At 49.3% G+C, this 18,426-nt stretch overlaps 1 protein-coding gene across 3 annotated transcripts in view; it reads right to left on the bottom strand.

Annotated features, from left to right (window-relative positions):
• Positions 1-167: 167 nt before the first annotated feature.
• Positions 168-18,426, bottom strand: part of ACLY (ATP citrate lyase) — a 42,338-nt gene continuing 24,079 nt past the window's right edge. For 2 of the 3 annotated variants that reach the window (XM_024742203.1, XM_024742213.1), the window contains exons 17-29: positions 17,891-17,995; positions 16,510-16,706; positions 13,965-14,046; positions 13,157-13,267; positions 9,199-9,326; positions 8,508-8,601; positions 6,350-6,504; positions 4,854-5,004; positions 4,511-4,654; positions 2,359-2,472; positions 1,909-1,991; positions 1,550-1,626; positions 170-1,130 (exon numbers count right to left, since the gene is read on the bottom strand). In XM_024742203.1, coding sequence (XP_024597971.1) covers positions 1,036-1,130; positions 1,550-1,626; positions 1,909-1,991; positions 2,359-2,472; positions 4,511-4,654; positions 4,854-5,004; positions 6,350-6,504; positions 8,508-8,601; positions 9,199-9,326; positions 13,157-13,267; positions 13,965-14,046; positions 16,510-16,706; positions 17,891-17,995 — 1,536 coding nt within the window. In that variant the 3' untranslated portion in view covers positions 170-1,035. Of the gene's footprint in view, positions 1,131-1,549; positions 1,627-1,908; positions 1,992-2,358; positions 2,473-4,510; positions 4,655-4,853; positions 5,005-6,349; positions 6,505-8,507; positions 8,602-9,198; positions 9,327-13,156; positions 13,268-13,964; positions 14,047-16,509; positions 16,707-17,890; positions 17,996-18,426 lie in introns of all 3 variants that reach the window. The other variant, XM_024742222.1, reaches the window with a different exon arrangement.

Here is an 18,426-nt window from a genome sequence, read left to right as displayed (position 1 = left end):
ATTCACAGGAGAAGATAGTGGGGGTTTTTTGAAGATAGTATTTTGATTCTTTTTTTTTTTTAAGAGATGGATGAACATTTTTAAAACTACATGTAGTAAAACTATTAGAAAGTACACTTCAAAGGAGTGCAGATGAAAGGAAATGGATGACATGAGACAGCAGTATCTTTTCATTGTTACTATATAGTTTATTTAAACCAAACTATGATAATACAGAGGAGAGACTGAGGTGGCAGCTGCCCAGAATCTTTGTGGATTACAGATGCAAACTGAGGACAAGTCGATAACAGACAAGTCAGTTGCATAAATACAGAGAATGTTAAGACACAAGACATTTCACAGCTTTTTGCTTTGCGCTTCCATTTTAAACATATGTATGTTACGACTTTACATTTTAAATTACTGCTCCACATATTCTGTAACAATGGCTAAGGATGCAATGGTCCTGTCCCCCCGACACTGGTCTGCAACATGGAACATTTCAGGGGGATACCAAACAAACTCTTAACACACAACATACGAAAAGATCCTAAAAAAAAAAAAAAATCAGATTAATACAATGCTCTTCAGGTTATAGGAGGAGGGCGAAAAGGAAAAACAACATATTAGGGGTCCTTTAAGTGGAGAGTATCTTGAGGTCTTAAAAGTGTCATTCCCTTCCTTCAAGGGGAAAACATTTTTTTAACTAATGGAAAAAAGAAAGCAACATTGTAACACCCTACAATGAGGAAAAACACTATCCTGACAGTGCTTAGATGCTTCCATATAATAAATACAGCAGGTAGCAAAGCAAATGTTACAAGTATTGGCTGGGTTCTTATTTCTATGCTCATAAAAAAAATATTAAGCTTCTTTGTGTAGACTGAACCGTGTCAGCCTGTGGGTGTTGGTCTTCGGTGCCTGTGCACTGGTGGCCGTTTACATTCCAGGCCCACCCTTTAAGCAAGCTCCAGTGCCAGCTGTCTGTGGCTATTTCCCGGGGGTGGGGGGAGGCGTTCTCGTCTTCACTTTACTGTGGCAGGGCTCCTGGCTCCATTACATGCTCATGTGTTCCGGAAGAACGTAGGAGATATCGTCCCATGGGTGACGATACAGCCCCTGCTTCAGCCTCTTCTGATCAAGGTAGTGTCCTAACAGGAAGCAAACGCATGTTTTTGTTAAGAGTTGGTGAGTTTTTAAAATTTTGGTGAGGGGGAGGAGATAAGGAAGGGAAATCTTAACTAATACAAAAAAAATGGGGGAGGACATCCCGATCCATCCCACAGGCAGATGCCAGCCTTGGTAAAAGGGAACTATTGGACTTCATTCTGTTTTCCTGGGCTAGCAATCAAACTCATTTCCAAGAACAAAGGAACAAAGGTAAAGATAAGGCAGAAGTTTAAGGAAGGAAGGATTAGGAACAATGATTAAGACAATGTGTCATCTCTCTCACAGAAACTGGCCACATAGGTTAAGTGGTATACCTGAACCATGGGGTAAAACAAACAAAAACAGAAACAGAAACAAAAAACACAAAAACAAACACACAGAACTCTTACTGCCAACTCACCAATGAAGCCCATACTCCTTCCCAGCACAAAGATGCCATTGAGGGCTCCAATGTCAATATATTCATCAGCTTCCTCCCTGCAACACACAATCCACTTGTAGTTTTACAATGGCTTACGTGACTGCCCTCCTCCCCAAAGAAAGTACAGTTTCTGCCCAGGAATGAGAAGCTAGCTCTCTTTGAACTCAAAGTAGAAAAAAGGGATGTTCTGGATGGTAGGTGTAGAGGCACTTTTTTTCTTCTTTATACCTCTCCATATTTTCTAAATCCTCTCCAATGAGCATGCATTGCTTTTAGAGTTGGGAGGGAACAAGAAAAATCAGTAGGCATTAGGAAGAAGAAAATAGCCGCAAGCTCACCGAGTGAAGGACCCACAGTTTCTGAGCATGTCTACAAATGCAACTCCAATTAAACCGTCTACATTCAGGATAAGGTTCGGTTTCTGGGAAGGCAAAAAAAAATTCTAAGTATTTATCATTATTACTCATTTTTGTTCCTCGTAATGTTCCACTATTACCATGACAACTATTACTACGAATTCCTGACCACCATTTAAAAGGCTCCCGCCAAAACATCCCAGTTGATGAGGAGAGACAGTGTCTTACTTAATTCCCAATGTCTAGCAAAGGACCCAACCCCTCGTTGACACTTAGTACGCCTGTTGAACTTAGTTAAGCAACAGAAACAAAAGTTTCCAGAAAACCAGGTTCAATTTTAGCTGCACAGTCAAAATGTAACCTGGCTCTCATTTTCCCCGAGAAATTCAGCCAAAACTCTGATTCGGGCATTAGGGACATTTTCTTTTTTACCTTCGAGGTGGTAATTTTCTCTACTTCCAGGGCGTAGTCAAGCAGGGGCGTGGCAGGGAAGTGCTGTCTGACGTAATCTTTGAGGATCTGCACGCGCATGTCTGGGTTGTTTATCTAGGAAGTGACCCAAAGTTACAGAGGAACCCACTCTAACACTGCTGTTGAAAGACACGTTCCTGGGAATACCCTGGTGGTCCAGTGGTTAGGACTCTGCGCTTTCATTGCTGGGGCCTGGATCCCTGGTTGGGGAACTAAGATTCTGCATGCTGTGTGGCACGGCCAAAGGGGGAAAAAAAAAAAAAAGATATGTTCATGCTTGTGTCTCACACAGGTGGACACAACTGTACGTGTCATATCCAGGAGGTGTGTTTCAGGGACTTGATCCACATGTATGATTCCATGTAGCACAGAATCACGACACTGCTGTGGGGCTTAAGGTTTTCTGACGTCCTCTCATATCTTATTTGAGCCTCAAAACCACCTGAGATGTGGCGATGTTGGGTAAGTCAGCCATAGGGTCAGGCAGCTGGGCTGGGGCGCCTACCCTCAATGGGAAGTCTGAGGTTCTAGCCGCTAGCCACACTGCCCACCAGCTCAGCAACGTAGTCAAGCTGTAACCAAATTCTAGGTTTTTAACTAAGCAAGCACGTGTTGGCAGTGGAGCAGCAAAGCATCCCTGAAATTCCAGGAAAACGTCTGGACCTGAGATGAATGGAGATGAACCTTCTGTTCAGAGACCCACACTAAGCAATCACCTATTGGGGGTGGGGGGGGGTTAGTGAGACAGGTTAGGCGCCCGCCAAGTCCCGATACCACAGGGACCTCCTCCCTCGGCCAAGACACGCAAGGTCAGGATGGACGGCGCTGGCAGCACAGGCCTGCCGCTAGCTGGGGAAGATGCCCTGTGCTGTGCGTGTGCCGTCTACCTGGGAGGTGGCGATGGCTGAGCCAAGTTCTGTGAGCCCAGATGCAACATCCCTCAGAAGGAACCACTGTCCCTGGTTCAGTCTTTGCCATCCAGCTGCCTCTGGATCTACCCTGAGCTGGCCCAGCATGGGGATGCCTGGATCACACGCATGACCCTCTTGTATTAATGTGAGTCATACAGCCCGCTCAGAGCAGCAGAGTGAGGGTTCTGGAGCTACGGAGCCAAGGACCCCGAGCAGCTCCCCTTCTCTCGTTGCCTTTGATTTCTAAACACAGCTCACACAGGACACACAGAGGACTGCCTGCCCTGTGAGAGACTCTATTAATTACCTAGAATAGTCACGCTGGCCTCTCCCAATCGGGCTGGCCCTGATTTTATTACTCTTCCTGCCCCAGTGGTGTCAGGCTTAACCACACTGACTTGCTTTGGCCGATGAAATGTCAGTGAAAAAAAAGGGGCTGTGCAACATCCAAGCAGAAGCTTCAAGAGCTTTCTGGTGGTTCTGCTGTAGCTGTTTTCCTTCTGACATGAGACCAGCACCTCCTGGATAGGGGCTGCTCCTTCAGTGGAGATGACAGAGCCGTCGCCGTAGCCAACCCACAGTGGACGGAGGATGAGTAAGAAACAACCCTTTGCTGCTGTGAGCCACTGAGATTTCCGGAGTTGTCTGTTACCGCAACCTGCAGCATTATGTAGCCTAAGGTGACCAATATGTCCCCTTAACCCTGACCTTAGTCCTTTCTCCCATTAAGATTCACCTGGGAAGCTAAAGTTACCAAGTTTCCAGCTCATCGTATTTTCACACCACAACTGAACATGATAAAAACTGTTTAAGGGCAGTCTGTATTATAATGGAAAAAACAGCTGCCTCGGGCTTCCCTGGTGGCGCAGTGGTTGAGAGTCCGCCTGCCGATGCAGGGGACACGGGTTCGTGCCCCGGTCCGGGAAGATCGCACATGCCGCGGAGCGGCTGGGCCCGTGAGCCATGGCCGCTGAGCCTGCGCGTCCGGAGCCTGTGCTCCGCAACGGGAGAGGCCACAGCAGTGAGAGGCCCGCGTACCACAAAACAAACAAACAAACAAAAAAAACAGCTGCCTCAGTGCTGGCATCTGTCAACAAAGATTTTCATGTTGGGAGCCGAGAGCCCGGCTGTGCCCAACTAGATCAGTGCTCTCTCATCCTCATCCACCCTGTAGATCCAGGGCCTTGAGAGCGACAACTTACCGATTTCACTCGGTGACCAATGCCCATGATGAGTTTTCCTTCCTTCTTCATCTTGTTCACAAACTCCATGGGGATGATGCCACTGTCAAAGGCCTTGCTGAACATCTTGGCTGCTGCATCCAGGGCACCCCCAAACCGGTCGCCCTATAGGAGAAGCCAGCCCATGTCGCCCCAAGCTGTCGGAGTCCCCTTCAGCTTCGCAGGCCAATCCGGCGTGCCCCGAACAGCCCCCAGCACGGAGTGTCACACTCCACGGCTCCCTCTACGACCCCGCTGCAGCCAAGCGGCATGATGCTAAAGCCTGGTGTCCCTGCTGTTCACCTCCCAGGATGACGGTACTCACGATGGTGAGCAGTCCCGAGGTGAGGCTGGAAACCAGGTCCTTCCCGGCCCGAGCACAGATGATGGTGTTGTGAGCCCCAGAGACGGCTGGCCCGTGATCAGCCGTCACCATCAGGCACATCTCAATGAACTGGCAGGAGTACTTGGGCAACCTGAAGGGGGGCGTAAAGGAGTAAAGGGGAGAGGACAGGAGAGCTGGAACAAAGGCAAGAGGCTGAACAGGAGATACGCTGACAAGGCCACGGTGCTCCTGTCTCCCGTCTCCTTGAACAAGTCACTCAAACTCAAGGAAGGCAGCAACCTCCCAATCCAGGCCTAATACTATCTTACAACTCCAGGGCAGCACCCTCTGATTCCTGAGTGGCTCTGGATGCTGCCCAGATCAAATACTGCTTTTAGAACTGAGGTCAGCAAGCAGGGTTTGAAATCTCGTCTTTAGGCAGTTTTCAGCCTGAGTTGCTGTGACAGGATGTGACCTTTTTTGTGGTTACTACTCTCCACGTGCCAGACAGAGAGGAGGTGAGATCCCTGTCCCTTTCACAGTGCACAGTGATCAACCTCCCAGCTGATGATTAAGAACAAAGTCTGGGGAATTCCCTGGCGGTCCAGTGGTTAGGACTCCATGCTTTCACTGCCGAGGGCACGGGTTCCATCCCTGGTTGGGGAACTAAGATCCCGCAAGCCGTGCGGCGCAGTCAAAAAACCCCCCAAAAAACAAGATCCCACATGCTGAGCGGTGCAGCCAAAAAAATCCCAAAAAACAAAAAAACAAAAACCAAAGTCTGGAGCCGTGGGGACGCAAGAGCACACACAGTAAAACCTGCTCGGGTGTTATAACCCTTGAACTTTTCCCAGGAAGGGTCCAAAGCAGGACCGAGACCCGTCTCTCTTCAGGTGAGGGCAGGACACAAACCAAGACTTCCACCTGGCTTTCTGCCCAGAGCCACTCCAAGCCAGGGCTCTGTGAACATGTACTCATCGGCCTCCTTGCCCAACTGTCAGTCCCAGGGGAGGGCTAAGCTTGGGAGCTGCAGAGAAAACCAATTTTTTTCTCCATGCAGGCTGATGAGACACAAATTTACACAGGACACAATACAAGGTACTTTAACTGTGCCAGTTCAGCAACTCCAGCAGGCCTGCACTCCTTAAGCTACTGGACGCCTCTAGACCTCCTTTGCTAACCCCTACCTTTCTCTCAAAGAGGCCTGCATTCAACTCTGGCCCGTTTCTTTAAAAGTTCCCATGGGAAAGGGGCTGATCCAAGATCCCTGATGAGGTCATTGCTTTCTACTTCTCTTGGTTAAGGCTGGCCTTTCTGTCCTTGGAAGACCTAGGAACAGCCTTTATCTCTTTTCTCTGACCTTTCAATTGATCTGTGGCCATAAAGAGTGGACCTGGACATGGTCCCCAAGGCTGCCCACTCCCACTCCCTTGTCAGGGGAAGAGAATTAACTCTGAGTCACGGGGCCCTGCCATCTTCTGCCCTCCACGCCTCACCTTTTCTGGAACCAGAGGAGGCCGAGGACCCCGCCGATGCCCATCTCCTCCTTGAAGACCTCAGTGATGGGCATGCCCGCGTAGATGAGCTCCTGTCCTCGCTCATCACAGATGCTGGTCATGAACGAGGCAGGTTTGCGGATCAAGCCCAGCTCCTGAGCAGAGATGGGGGCAGAGGCAAGCAGGGCTGTGGTGACCACAGAGATTTTCCCACAACAGCCCCACTGTCTGTGCCCAGAACCAGTGTCCCAGGCAGGTCTCAAATTCTGGCGGCCAAGCAACGGCTCTCAAAGTCCTCCCAAGAAGGAAACGCAAAAGCCCTTTTATTAGATCATGTGGGGCAAAGAAAATAGGAGCAGTCACGCCATGGCACCCACTCAGCCTGGGCACTGTTGCTGGTCTTTACCAAGCGTTTGCGGGCCCAGGCAGTTCGCTAAGCTCTTGAAATCCAGGGGTTCATTTTAACCTCACAAACAGAATAACCAGCCCCAGGTCGCCTGGCTAAGAAATGGAAGAATGAATCCCAAGGGACAATTTTTAAAATACTCTACACACAGCTACCAGTCCCCCAGCAAAACAATGAGGCGCATGGCTGGGAAAATGGGGAATCCCCTCAACACGTCCTTTCCCTGGGGGAGGGGACTGAGCTCCTGAATCCTCCATTTCCAGAGTTGGGGCACAACAGGGGTAGCATCAGCTAACTCTGTCCAAGCCCATTTCTTCAATTATCCCTTGTGAACTTAAGAAATGCTTTTAAGTTATGTTTTAATAGAAGCAACATGAATACATCCTCCTTTTTAAAGATCCACACTAGAACAGCTAAAATCATGTTGCCTTTGACCTCCACCCCATCTTGGTTTTCTGCCTTCGTGTTTCTTAGTTTAGTGGACATCTTTCTGGACCTTTCTTTCTCCACTTTTATTTACACGCATAGACACGTGGAGAAGAGACAACCGTGTTTTGCGTGCCTACATTTTTCATAATCATAATATAAATACTGTCCTATAATGTGCTGGTCACTCAATGAATCTGAGCTCTGCACATGTCAGCACATATGTAGATCTAGTTCATTCCTTTTAACTACTGTAGAGTATCCCCTCGTATGACAATCCTATAGGTTGGCCATTCCTCCACTGATGACCATCAACTAGAAAAATATTCTTGAACAAGTGTGTGTACGCAAGCATTTCCTTGAAGGAGCTTTCCAGACTTGGAACGGCCGGGCCATAAGGTAGGAGTGCTGTTAAATTGGATTGACATCACCCAACTGCCTTTCACAAAGGCTGCGTCAATTCCACTCTCGCCACCAGTGAATGAATGTAGCAGCCTCCTCACACCCATACAAACAACGTATCAGAGAACTGCTTTTTTTTTTTCTCTTTGCTGACCTGTAGAGCAAAATTGGTGTCACAGCTTCTACTTTGGTTTTTTTATGGAGTGAAGTTGAGCATCGCTTTATGTTGAAAGGACATCTCCTATCCATTTTTCTAATGGGTACTGTTCTTTTAAAAATTGATTTTCTAGGGACTTCCCTGGTGGCACAGTGGTTAAGAATCCACCTGTCACTGCAGGGGACACGGGTTCGATCCCTGGTCCAGGAAGATCCCACATGCTGCAGAGCAAGTAAGCCCGTGTGCCACAACTACTAAGCCTGTGCTCTAGAGCCCGCGAGACACAACTACTGAGCCCGTGTGCCACAACTACTGAAGCCCGTGCGCCGAGCCTGTGCTCCACAAGAGAAGCCACCGCAATGAGAAGCTCGCGCACTGCAACGAAGAGTAGCCCCCGCTCGCCGCAATTAGAGAAAGCCCGCGTGCAGCAACGAAGACCCAACGCAGCCAACAATAAGTAAATAATTTATAAATTATTTTTTAAAAAATTGATTTCTAAGAGTTCTTGTATATAAGAAAATTTGCTCTTTATCTATGCCCCCGCCTTAGACAAGTAGCCTGAAATCTCTTAGCAGGTGCAAACAGCTCTAGAGGACATCGTCTGTCCCCAGCCCCCGTTCCCAGGTCAGGCCACACAGCTGTGGGGGATACACGCCGCCCCTTGCCCTCCTGGGCCCTGCATTTGTTTCACCTGCTGGTCAAAAGGGGCCACCTCACAAGCTCCAGTGCACCTTGCCCACACACTCAGGGACACACGTGGCACCTACCCTGGCCCAAGAGTAGTCCATGGGCACCGTCGGAGGCGGCACCTCCTGAGCAGGTATGATGACCCCTCTGGCCACGAGATCCTCGTACACGGACCTGGGAGGCAGGGGAAGGCGAGAAGAAAAGACATCCATGTGGATTTTATTCTTCTGGGCTCTTTAAGCTGCCCCACGAACGCTCCTCCGTCTTACCCCAGAGTTTCCCAGCTCTGTATCCCCTCCTGTCAGCAGTTACCAGGTGGATTCCCGAGAACTAAACGGAAACAGGTTCTAGCCAAGGCCTGCCCCACCGTCTCTGAATGGGGCTTTAGAGAAGGCTGAGAATCTGGAGGCCACGGAAGCCCAGAGGGAAGGAACAGGAAGAGACAATAGCTTATCTAGCAGCTCTTTATCAATTGGTTTGAGATGACATTTTCTAATGTTTCTATGCCCTTCTCTCATTTATGGCCCGCCAACTAGGTAGGCTCAGAAACCGAATGTTTTTAACACCAGTCTGAACAGCACGTAACTGCTGCTTCTAGAAACAAAACAAAATGAAAGCCAAAAAGAAAGGATTCTGCACCATCCGTAGAGCCGCCTTAGACACCTGAGAGGGTCCAGGAATATCAGACACCTATATTTGGGAGAGGGTGCTGTCCTCGGGAGGGAATGGGAAAGGGACAGGGAGGTGGCATGCTCCACCAGCTCCGCGTACTGGATGATCTCTCCAAGCTCATCGAAGCTCCGGGGCACAAACACTCCAGCCTCCTTCAAAGCCTGGTTTTTGGCCACTGCAGTTTCAGAAGCCTGGTTGGCACAAGCTCCAGCGTGGCCGAACTGTACCTGGAAGGCAAAGGAGAACGGCTTTACCAGGCCTGTTAATCCCCCGAAAGAGAGGACAAAGCCTCCATGGACCATCGGCACTGATTATAGGCCGGACCCCACTCAATGCTCTATGTGGATCACTTCAAGCCTCCAGAAGGCTCACTAAATAGGCACGATGGCTGACTCTCATTCACAGATGAGAACCTGAGGCAGCAAGCAGTTCAAGGGCTTACTCAAGGTCACACAGCTGGTGTACTACAGCCAGGACACCAAGCCTGGCGCCCAACTCCACAAACACCTTCATCTGGCTTCCCGTGGGGCACTTGTTGGGGTGGGGGTAGGGAGACAGAGAATAGCCATTAGTTTCGAGCAACTGTGAGAAGTTACAAACTGCCAACCTTAGCTAAGCTGAGCTTATAGGCATGATCTGACGTCCTGCGCATACTTTGTATAAAGGATGTATCCTTATTAAGCAAAACAGAACACCAGAAGGTATCATTAAAAATACAAATGGGACTTCCCTGGTGGCGCAGTGGTTACGAATCCGCCTGCCAATGCAGGGGACATGGGTTCGAGCCCATATGCCGCAGAACAACTAAGCCCGTGCGCCACAGCTACTGAGCCTGCGTGCCACAACTACTGAAGCCCGCGCGCCTAGTGCCCATGCCCAGCAACAGGAGAAGCCACCACAATGAGAAGCCCGCGCACCGCCACGAAGAGTAGCCCCCGTTCGCCGCAACTAGAGAAAGTCTGTGTGCAGCAACGAGTACCCAACGCAGCCAAAAACAAGTAAATAAATTAATTAACAACAGCAACAACAAATTTCCAGCTTCTTTTAAAAAGTCAGATTTTGGGCTTCCCTGGTGGCGCAGTGGTTGAGAGTCCGCCTGCCGATGCAGGGGACGCGGGTTCGTGCCCCGGTCCGGGAGGATCCCTACATGCCGCGGAGCGGCTGGGCCCGTGAGCCATGGCCGCTGAGCCTGCGCGTCCGGAGCCTGTGCTCCGCAACGGGAGAGGCCGCAGCAGTGAGAGGCCCGCCTACTGCAAAAAAAAGAGTCAGATTTTGCACCATTTGGCCTGTACTGTATTCCTACTTAGCAACAATCACGGGGAGCCAATTAGCGATTGCCCCGTTCCACCTGAGCATGAACTAAGATTAAACTATAAACTCAATAGAATATGGAGGGGTAACTGGTTATGGGGAGTGAGAGGGAAGAGAAAACCAATCAGAAGAGCTACGTGTTACCTGTTGTCTCTGATTAAGCAACAAGGAAAAGGAATTAACCTAATGAAACGTGGTATAAAACCCTGATTAGGGCAGGTGTGGTAGGTAATCCTAACAATACCTTCCCCGTTTATAAACAACACTGTGTCCAGGCACTTTTCTAAGAGCTTTACAAATGTCATCATTCAGTAGCTACGACTGTTTCCTGTCAACAAGGAAATGGAAGCACAGAGGGGTAGAGTCACTTGCCCAAAGTCACACAGGTAGTACGTGGTAGCATTTGAACAAGGCAATGAGCCTCTCACTGTGCTCTTTAGCACGACATAGAACAAAAGGGGCTGAAGTGCTGAAAAGGTTAGGAGCCGCTGCTCCAGTTAGAGAGGCTTGAAGACACATGCTTCAAAGCGGGTTCCCAACGCCTTCTTTGTAGGATTTAATCTGCATGGGTGGATGGGGTGGGAAGGAGGTTCCGTACTCACATAAACTTACAGAACACTGTGTCCAAGGAAGTTAAGCAAGTGTAACTCAGGTTTCTCAAAGCTGACACTAAAGCTTTGAGAAGGGAGACAGATGATACTGCATGTTCATGATTTACAGAAGCTTCCCGTTGTTTGTTTTTGTTTTGGGGACCACTGCTACAGGACCAGTGTTGTGTGAAAATGCCACCTTACCACTGTCCCCTTGTCTCTACTCCCATAGCCCAGTTCTCAGTTCAGTTTCCCCGAGGCACTGAACTGAGGATGTTACCTATCTCACCTCCTCTATAGGGCAGAAAGCTCTGCAAGGTCATATGACCTGTTCAAGAAATCAAAAAGCACTTATTAGCTGGCTCCTCAAGGTACTATTCTACATTTGTATATCCTTGAAACTACACAAAGAAAGTTGTTTAAAAAACGAATCAAAAAGCAAAAGTAAAACACCTTGAGGACCTGCCCTACCCACGGGGCGATGATGAGCACCTGGTCAGAAACAGAAGAGCAGGGTCCTTGCCCTCTAGGAGGTGCCCTCAGCATAATGGGAGTGGGGAGGTGGGGGGCTCTTGTAAAGCAGAGCTGGTGAAGAGAAACCCTGGAGGGAAGGGAGGAATTCTTTTTGGCTGTCGTGGTGGAGGGGAGAGCAGCCGTGAAGAAAGAGAATCAGGAAGAGCTTCACGGAACAGGTGTGTTGAAGAATGGAAATGAGTATTTGCTAAGACCTGTATGTGGCAGACCTTTACAATTACCTTCTTATGTAAGTCAGGCAACAATCCCGAATCATCCCCTTTTTACAGCTCAGGAAACTGAGGTACGGAGAGGCTAAACGACTTGCCCCAGTCACACAGATCCACCAAGAGCTGATTCTCAAGCCTTTGAGAGTGGAGCTCAGCCCTGGACGATGGGCAGGATTCCGTGGCCTGCCCCCTCCCGTTTCACTTACTTAGAAAACAGATACACACACATACACAGTTCATAGTTACACCAGATGGATCCTATGATAAGCATTTATCGCACCCTGCCCCTTCTTAGAGTCAACATAACTTGAACTCTATGTCGACATCTCAAAATCCACCTCATTCTTCTCCTGCCTGGTTTCCAATTACGTGGCCGTGCCATGAGGACACAGTCCCCTCCCGACCAGCGTTTAGGGTGTTTCCTTTTCTTGCCATCACAACACTGCAGTGAGCATCCTTGTACACATACCTTGAAATATTTTTGCACGCAGACCCACAGAGTATATTTGCAGGAATGGAACTGCTGGTTCAAAAGAGAGGTGCATTTTACAACCGGACAAAATACTGCCACTTGGAGGTGGGCGGGACTCTGAAGGGGAAAGGCAAGCCATCCAGGGGGAAAGGATAGGGTGACAGGCTAACTCGAAGAATTGAGGGTTTAAGCGTAGGGATTATCATTGCTGCAGGAATCCTTGATGGCCAAGTTTTATTTCATATACACAGAGCAGAGGTCAAGGCCTTACACTCAGAGCCTGCTCAGCTGCTGATGAACTGATGGGTGACAGGTGGTGGTTTCCTCGGTTTCATCCTCACCGGGTGGGCCATCTTCGAGATAGAGGATTGTCTAAGCTGGACCACAGGGGCTGAGGTCTGGCCGATCCCACCCAGCAGGAGTCCGACAGCTCAGAGCTTCTCTATCTAACATCCACTACAGGCTGTACTTACTTCTGCCCACAGGCACTGTCACAGGCATCCGGTCACGTTAACACATACAGGTTTTCTTCTACAGCTTCTCCCCATGCAGAACTTCCCACCGCTGCCCTCCCCAGCTCTGATCCTAGGGTGTGTCCTCTCCCTCCCAGGCCTCCCTCTTGCTCAGCAAACTCCTCCTTATTCCTTAAGGAGCGGTTCATCTTCTCCAGGAAGCCACCGCAACTCCTCCAGGCAGTAAATTGCTCCTACTCTGAGAAGGGACTCAGAGCCTTGTTCTGGCCTTAATCTGGCTATGAGTTTGTCTCTTCCAACTGGATTTTAGCTTCTAGAGAGCAGGGCCCCAGCTGGACCTTGTAGGAACCAAGCAGGTAATAAACGTTTATCGAAGGAACCAGCTGCTTCATAAGACGACCACACGGCTCCCCGCAGACGCCCCCTCTCTCGGCCTCCCTGCCCAGCAGGTATCTGTCATGGCTATACCTCGGAGGAGAACATGGTGGCACAGGTCCCGATGCACCAGGAGACCACGGGCTTGGTGATGCGGCCCTCCTTGATGCCCCGGCAGATCTTATATTCCTCCGTGCCTCCAATCTGCCAGAGAACAGGGAACAAGAAAAAGCCCCCAAGTCAGTGGAACCCATTCTGAGTTGTACCTAGAGCAGCAATGCAGCAGGAAATCTGTCCCACATCAGGTAGGGGCCAAGGTCATCAGGTGTCCCAAGTTAGAACTTGGCTAGAAAATGAGGGGACATGGACTTTGGCCTGGAAGATTGAGATTAGATGCAAGGAGGAATTTTTAAAGGGCAGTGGGTATCCTCGGAGAGTCCCCGGAACTCCCCTCTCCTGATCTAAGGGTATGAGATAATTTAGGACCAGACCTGATCAGGGGCACAAGTAAGAGAGGCTCTTTGACTCCAGCTATCCACTGCCCACCAGGGACAGACTGGGGCCAGCCAGTGAAAGCTTCTCCTCTGCTGGCACTGAAATATCTTGTGCCACCGAGAGGCAAGAACTTCTCTCCTAGGAACAAACACGGCAGTGTTAAGAGTGGCAGCCTCTAAGCCCCAGTGTCTAGGGAGTAGGATTACCAGGGACTGTCACTTTCAGTTACAGATAACCAAAATGCGTGAATTTTTTAAAAACTAAAATCATCGTTACTTTTATAATCAGAAAAAAAATTTTTTTTACTTTAATAATCAAGTAACCTTTTCTTTTTTAATTGAAGTATAGCTGATCTACGATGTTGTGTCAATCTCCGCTGTAAAACCATTTTTTAAAAATAACTCACCTCTCCAAGAACCACAATCATTTTGACTCCTGGAGTGTCCTGGTAACGTAACACGTGATCCATGAACGTTGAGCCGGGGTACCTGGTGAGAGCAGGGAGGATATTCATGATCAGGAGACTCGGTGAGGTGAGGTGTGTGTACAGGTGTGGGAAGCACACCTGTATTAAGAACACTGTGGGGTTTTTTGTGGGTGTGGATGCCCAGTGAGGGGCCAGAGATGCCTTAGGAATAATGGGGGAGGGGGAGGTAGTAAATGGGGCACAAGGGAAGGGAAGCAAGAGGAAGTAGTGAACCCAGAGGAGTTCATACGGCAGTAAGAGATGCCTCGAGAGCACATGTGGGGTGATTTTAAAATATGTCCACAAGTTCTTTGAAAAAGGTGGAAACTCATGCCTCTCCTCCTGAATTTGGGTCGAGTTTAATGATTAGCTTCTAAGGAACAAAATACGGAGGAAGTCGTTCTGTAACATTGACTTCCAAGGCGGGGCCATAAAAAAATTGCTTCTGGCCAGCGCTCTCCCCTGAATCGCTCGCTCTAGGGGAAGCCAGCCGGCGAGTCTTGAGGACTCTCAGCAGCCTGTGCAGAAGCCCACAGAGAAGAACCACCTGCCAGCCACGTGAATGGGCCACCTCCAGCGTGCCGCATCCGACCGCCTCAACAGAGAGCCCCCCTGCCAGAACTACCCAACCGAGCCCTGAATCCTACCGCACAAGAACCAGGAGGATACACGTTTATTGTTGTTTATAGCCACTTTGTTTTGGGGTGACTTTTTCAATCCAAAGCAAAAGATAATTAATACAATGTACCAAGCTATATCCCAGGCGATTGCCAGAAGGTCTATGTAGAAACCAAAATATTTTTTAAAATTTTCTACTGTCACATGAGTCTGCAAAAGAGTTGTTTAAGGCCAAGTAGGCTTCAGATCTACAAGGTCCTTGTAGATCTTCGAGTGCTTCTGATACGCTCAGGGGCATTTAAATCCCAAGAGGACAGTATAACTAACTGGCAGCAGTGCCCGGACTCGTCTGACCCAGAGCCTTTTGTCAGGGAGCACCTGGGGACTAGAGGTCCCAAGACCACCTCCCTGAAGACCTCAGTGAAAGTCCCTTCTCACGCAGTTGTTCCATTTGAAATGACTTGGCGGAGCCAGAAAGACTTGACAAAGTGACTCACTTTCCCAACAGCTTTTGCTTTCTGAGCCAAGCAGTTGCAGTAGCGACAGCAGTAATAACAGTAAACAGTAATGGCTAACATTTATTATGGCAATAAGTACCAGGCTTTGCTCTAAGACATTACTCAACTGATGACCTACTGATTACTGTCCCTACTAACAAAAATAATGAGGACACTATCTGTGAAATAGTAAGAAATATGTATATGTCTCTGCTCCGTTACTGACACGGAGCTCTGAAAACCCTTGTAATCTCCTGAGTGACCAGGGGTGCTAGGAGCATCGTTTGTTCTGATATTTGGTCTTTGACACCGGTTCCTGACACAGCCCTCCTAAAAACTTTGTAATTTCCTTAGTCATGGGGATGATAGGAGTGTCTTTTGTTCTCATGAGGCAACTCTTGGAGGGCTCCTGCGGTGTGTTCACCAGAGAAGGCAGGGAAGCTCCTCGCACCCAGCATGCCTTGCCCTATGCACCTCTTCCATCTGGCTGTTCCTGAGTTGCATCCTTTTGTAATAAGCCGGTAAGCTAGTGAGCAAAGTTTTCCTGAGTTCTGTGAGTCCTTCTAGCAAATTATCGAACTCGAGGAGGGGGTCATGGGAGCCTCTGATTTATAGCCGGTGGTCAGAAGTACCAGAGGGCTGGACTTGTGACTGACATATGAAGTTGGGGGCACTCCTGTGGGACTGAGCCCTGAACCTGTGGGACCTGGCGCTATGATGCCATCTTGAAGTAGAGTGTCAGAATTGAACTGAATTGTAGGACCTCCAGTTGCTATCTGCAGAGAATTAGAGAACTGCTTGGTGTGGGAAAATCTGGCCACATTTGTGGCCAGAAGTATGAGTATGGTGGTGAGTAAAGGAACAGTTTTTCCTTTCACTCTTATTAACTACAACTAGCACTGAGTACTAACTAAGCACCAGGCCCTGTGTTAGTCTCATTTAATCCTCCAACAACCCCAGGAGGTAGAGATTATGACCTTACCCGTTTGCTACGTAAGGCTGATGGCGGTCTAGGGAGGGTTGGAAACCTGCCCAGGATTGCCCCCACCCCGCCCCCCCAAACAGGGAAACTGGGGTTTGAACCCCCAGGGTCTGATTTCAGAATGAGCCCTGCTAAGCACCGCACCCCGCTGCCACCCTCCGGCCACAGCTCAGACAACAAAGGGAATTACCCGCAAAGCCCGAACACCTTTTAAAACACCTTCCTGTGTTTTTCTCTGTATTTTCTGATCTTATGCTCATGTTGGTCCTGAGACAGAGAAGAGATGCCCCACTTTATGGACTTAAGCAACATCCCTGTGTGCATGGAGCTCAGCGGTGGGCGGCGAGCAGAGATAGAGGACCTAGAGCCCTGTCCCTCAGCTGATCACCTGTCCCCGCCGATGGCCACGCCCTCGTAGACGCCATCCGTGGTCCGAGAGATGATATTGTTGAGCTCGTTGGACATGCCGCCCGAACGCGAGACATAGGCCACGCTGCCGGGGCGGTACAGCTTGGAGGCCAGGATGTTGTCCAGCATCCCGCCCGTGTTCCCAATCTTAAAGCACCCGGGCTTGATGCCACCGACCTGCAGGGGTGGAAACCGCGGTCAGGGAGGAGGGTGGGCTGATTGACCATAGAGCTCGGGGGGTGGTCACAGAGCCCGGGATTACCTGCCCAGCCCACCCTGGCCAGCACCTGCATGTCGGGGTTCCTGCTGAGGAAGACTCTCTTCTCCCCGTCAAGAGACATCACACAGAAAAAAGGGAGCCTTATTGGTAAAACGTGGCTTACGACTGCAGATTTGGAGGTATACACTCAGGGTTAGGTCGCCTCTTCTGCTCCAAAAGGGCAACAGCACCCAGTAAAAGTGTCTGATGCAAGTGTGCACCTCTGCTCAAGATCACCCTCTGTCTCCAAGATGAAAGGTCCCTTGCTTAGCTCAAAAAGCTTTCACTTGAGGACATGGGGAGGGGGAAGGGTAAGCTGGGACGAAAGTGAGAGATTGGCATGGACATATATACACTACTAAATGTAAAACAGACAGCTAGTGGGAAGCAGCCGCATAGCACAGGGAGATCAGCTCGGTGTTCTGTGACCACCTAGAGGGGTGGGATAGGGAGGGTGGGAGGGAGATGCAAGAGGGAGGGGTTATGGGGATATATGTATAGGTACAGCTGATTCACTTTGTGAAACAGCAGAAACACACCACTGTAAAGCAAGTATACTCCAATAAAGATGTTAAAAAAAATTCTTAGCTTCAGCCAAATTTTTAAGGCAACAACTAAATAAAAACAAACAACAAAAACAAAAAAACATTCACGGGGCCATTTTTTCTTATGTAAAGGCCTTTGGGTCAAAAGTAGGGTCCCTAGGTAGATTTTTCTTTGGTTTACAGTTGAAGGAATAATCAAAGACCATGCTATGGTTGTCTGAGGGTGGACACTTAAAAAAATCTTGTTAGCCCCTCGAAACTGTAAAGGTGATATGGTCTGCGGAGAGAGCCCTTTAAAAAATTAACTGGAAGTGGACAGGGAATTCCCTTGCGGTCCAGTGGTTAGGACTCAGCACTTCCACTGCCAGGGCCTGGGCTCGATTCCCGGTTGGGGCACTAGGATCCTGTAGGCCGCACGGCGCAGCCAGAAAAAAATATTTAACTGGAAATGGACAGCCTGACTTTCAACAGGTACTCTCAGTCTTTTCAAACTAGATGGGAGACAGTAGAGTCAGCAATGAGCTTCCTATGGGCCCAGAAGTGGAAGGGATGCTCACGGTGGCAGGTCCAATGATGGTCACTCCCTTCTGCTCTGCCTTCTTGATCAGCTTCCTCGTGAGGGCCTCGGGGATGCCTTCAGCTATGATGGCAATGGTCCGGATCTAGGGCACGAGGATAGTCCCTTCCCGTTATCATTTCACCACTTGAGATGTCGAGGCAGTGACCATTCCAGAACCCATCTCCCAGGCCCCCTTCCAGGAGTAATGATAACAATATGCACCCCCTTCTTCCCACAGGCCTCTGTTCCTACCCTGCTCATTCAACCCTCCCCCCAAAGAGAGGCACCCAAAACTGCGCTCCATTGGTTAACACCACAGTGAGTCAGTAACCAAGTGGAACAGATGTTTCTGAAAACTTGCTGTAGTCAAAACTGTTATATTCTCACCTATCCAAAAACTCATGAGACTCAGCCCCACCTGTCTCCCACCTGTCCAGGTGCCGGATCATAAAGCAGCTATCTAGGGCTATCCCTGCTGTGCCCTCTGAGGCTCTGACTCTACATCCCCACAGGACAAAACCTGGGAAAAAACAA

Source organism: Neophocaena asiaeorientalis, unplaced genomic scaffold, assembly GCF_003031525.2.
Source record: "Neophocaena asiaeorientalis asiaeorientalis breed wild unplaced genomic scaffold, Neophocaena_asiaeorientalis_V1.1 scaffold1, whole genome shotgun sequence".
Taxonomy (NCBI): domain Eukaryota; kingdom Metazoa; phylum Chordata; class Mammalia; order Artiodactyla; family Phocoenidae; genus Neophocaena; species Neophocaena asiaeorientalis.
The sequence above is the reverse complement of the archived record's forward strand: the minus strand, read 5'-3'. Positions and strand labels throughout refer to the sequence as shown.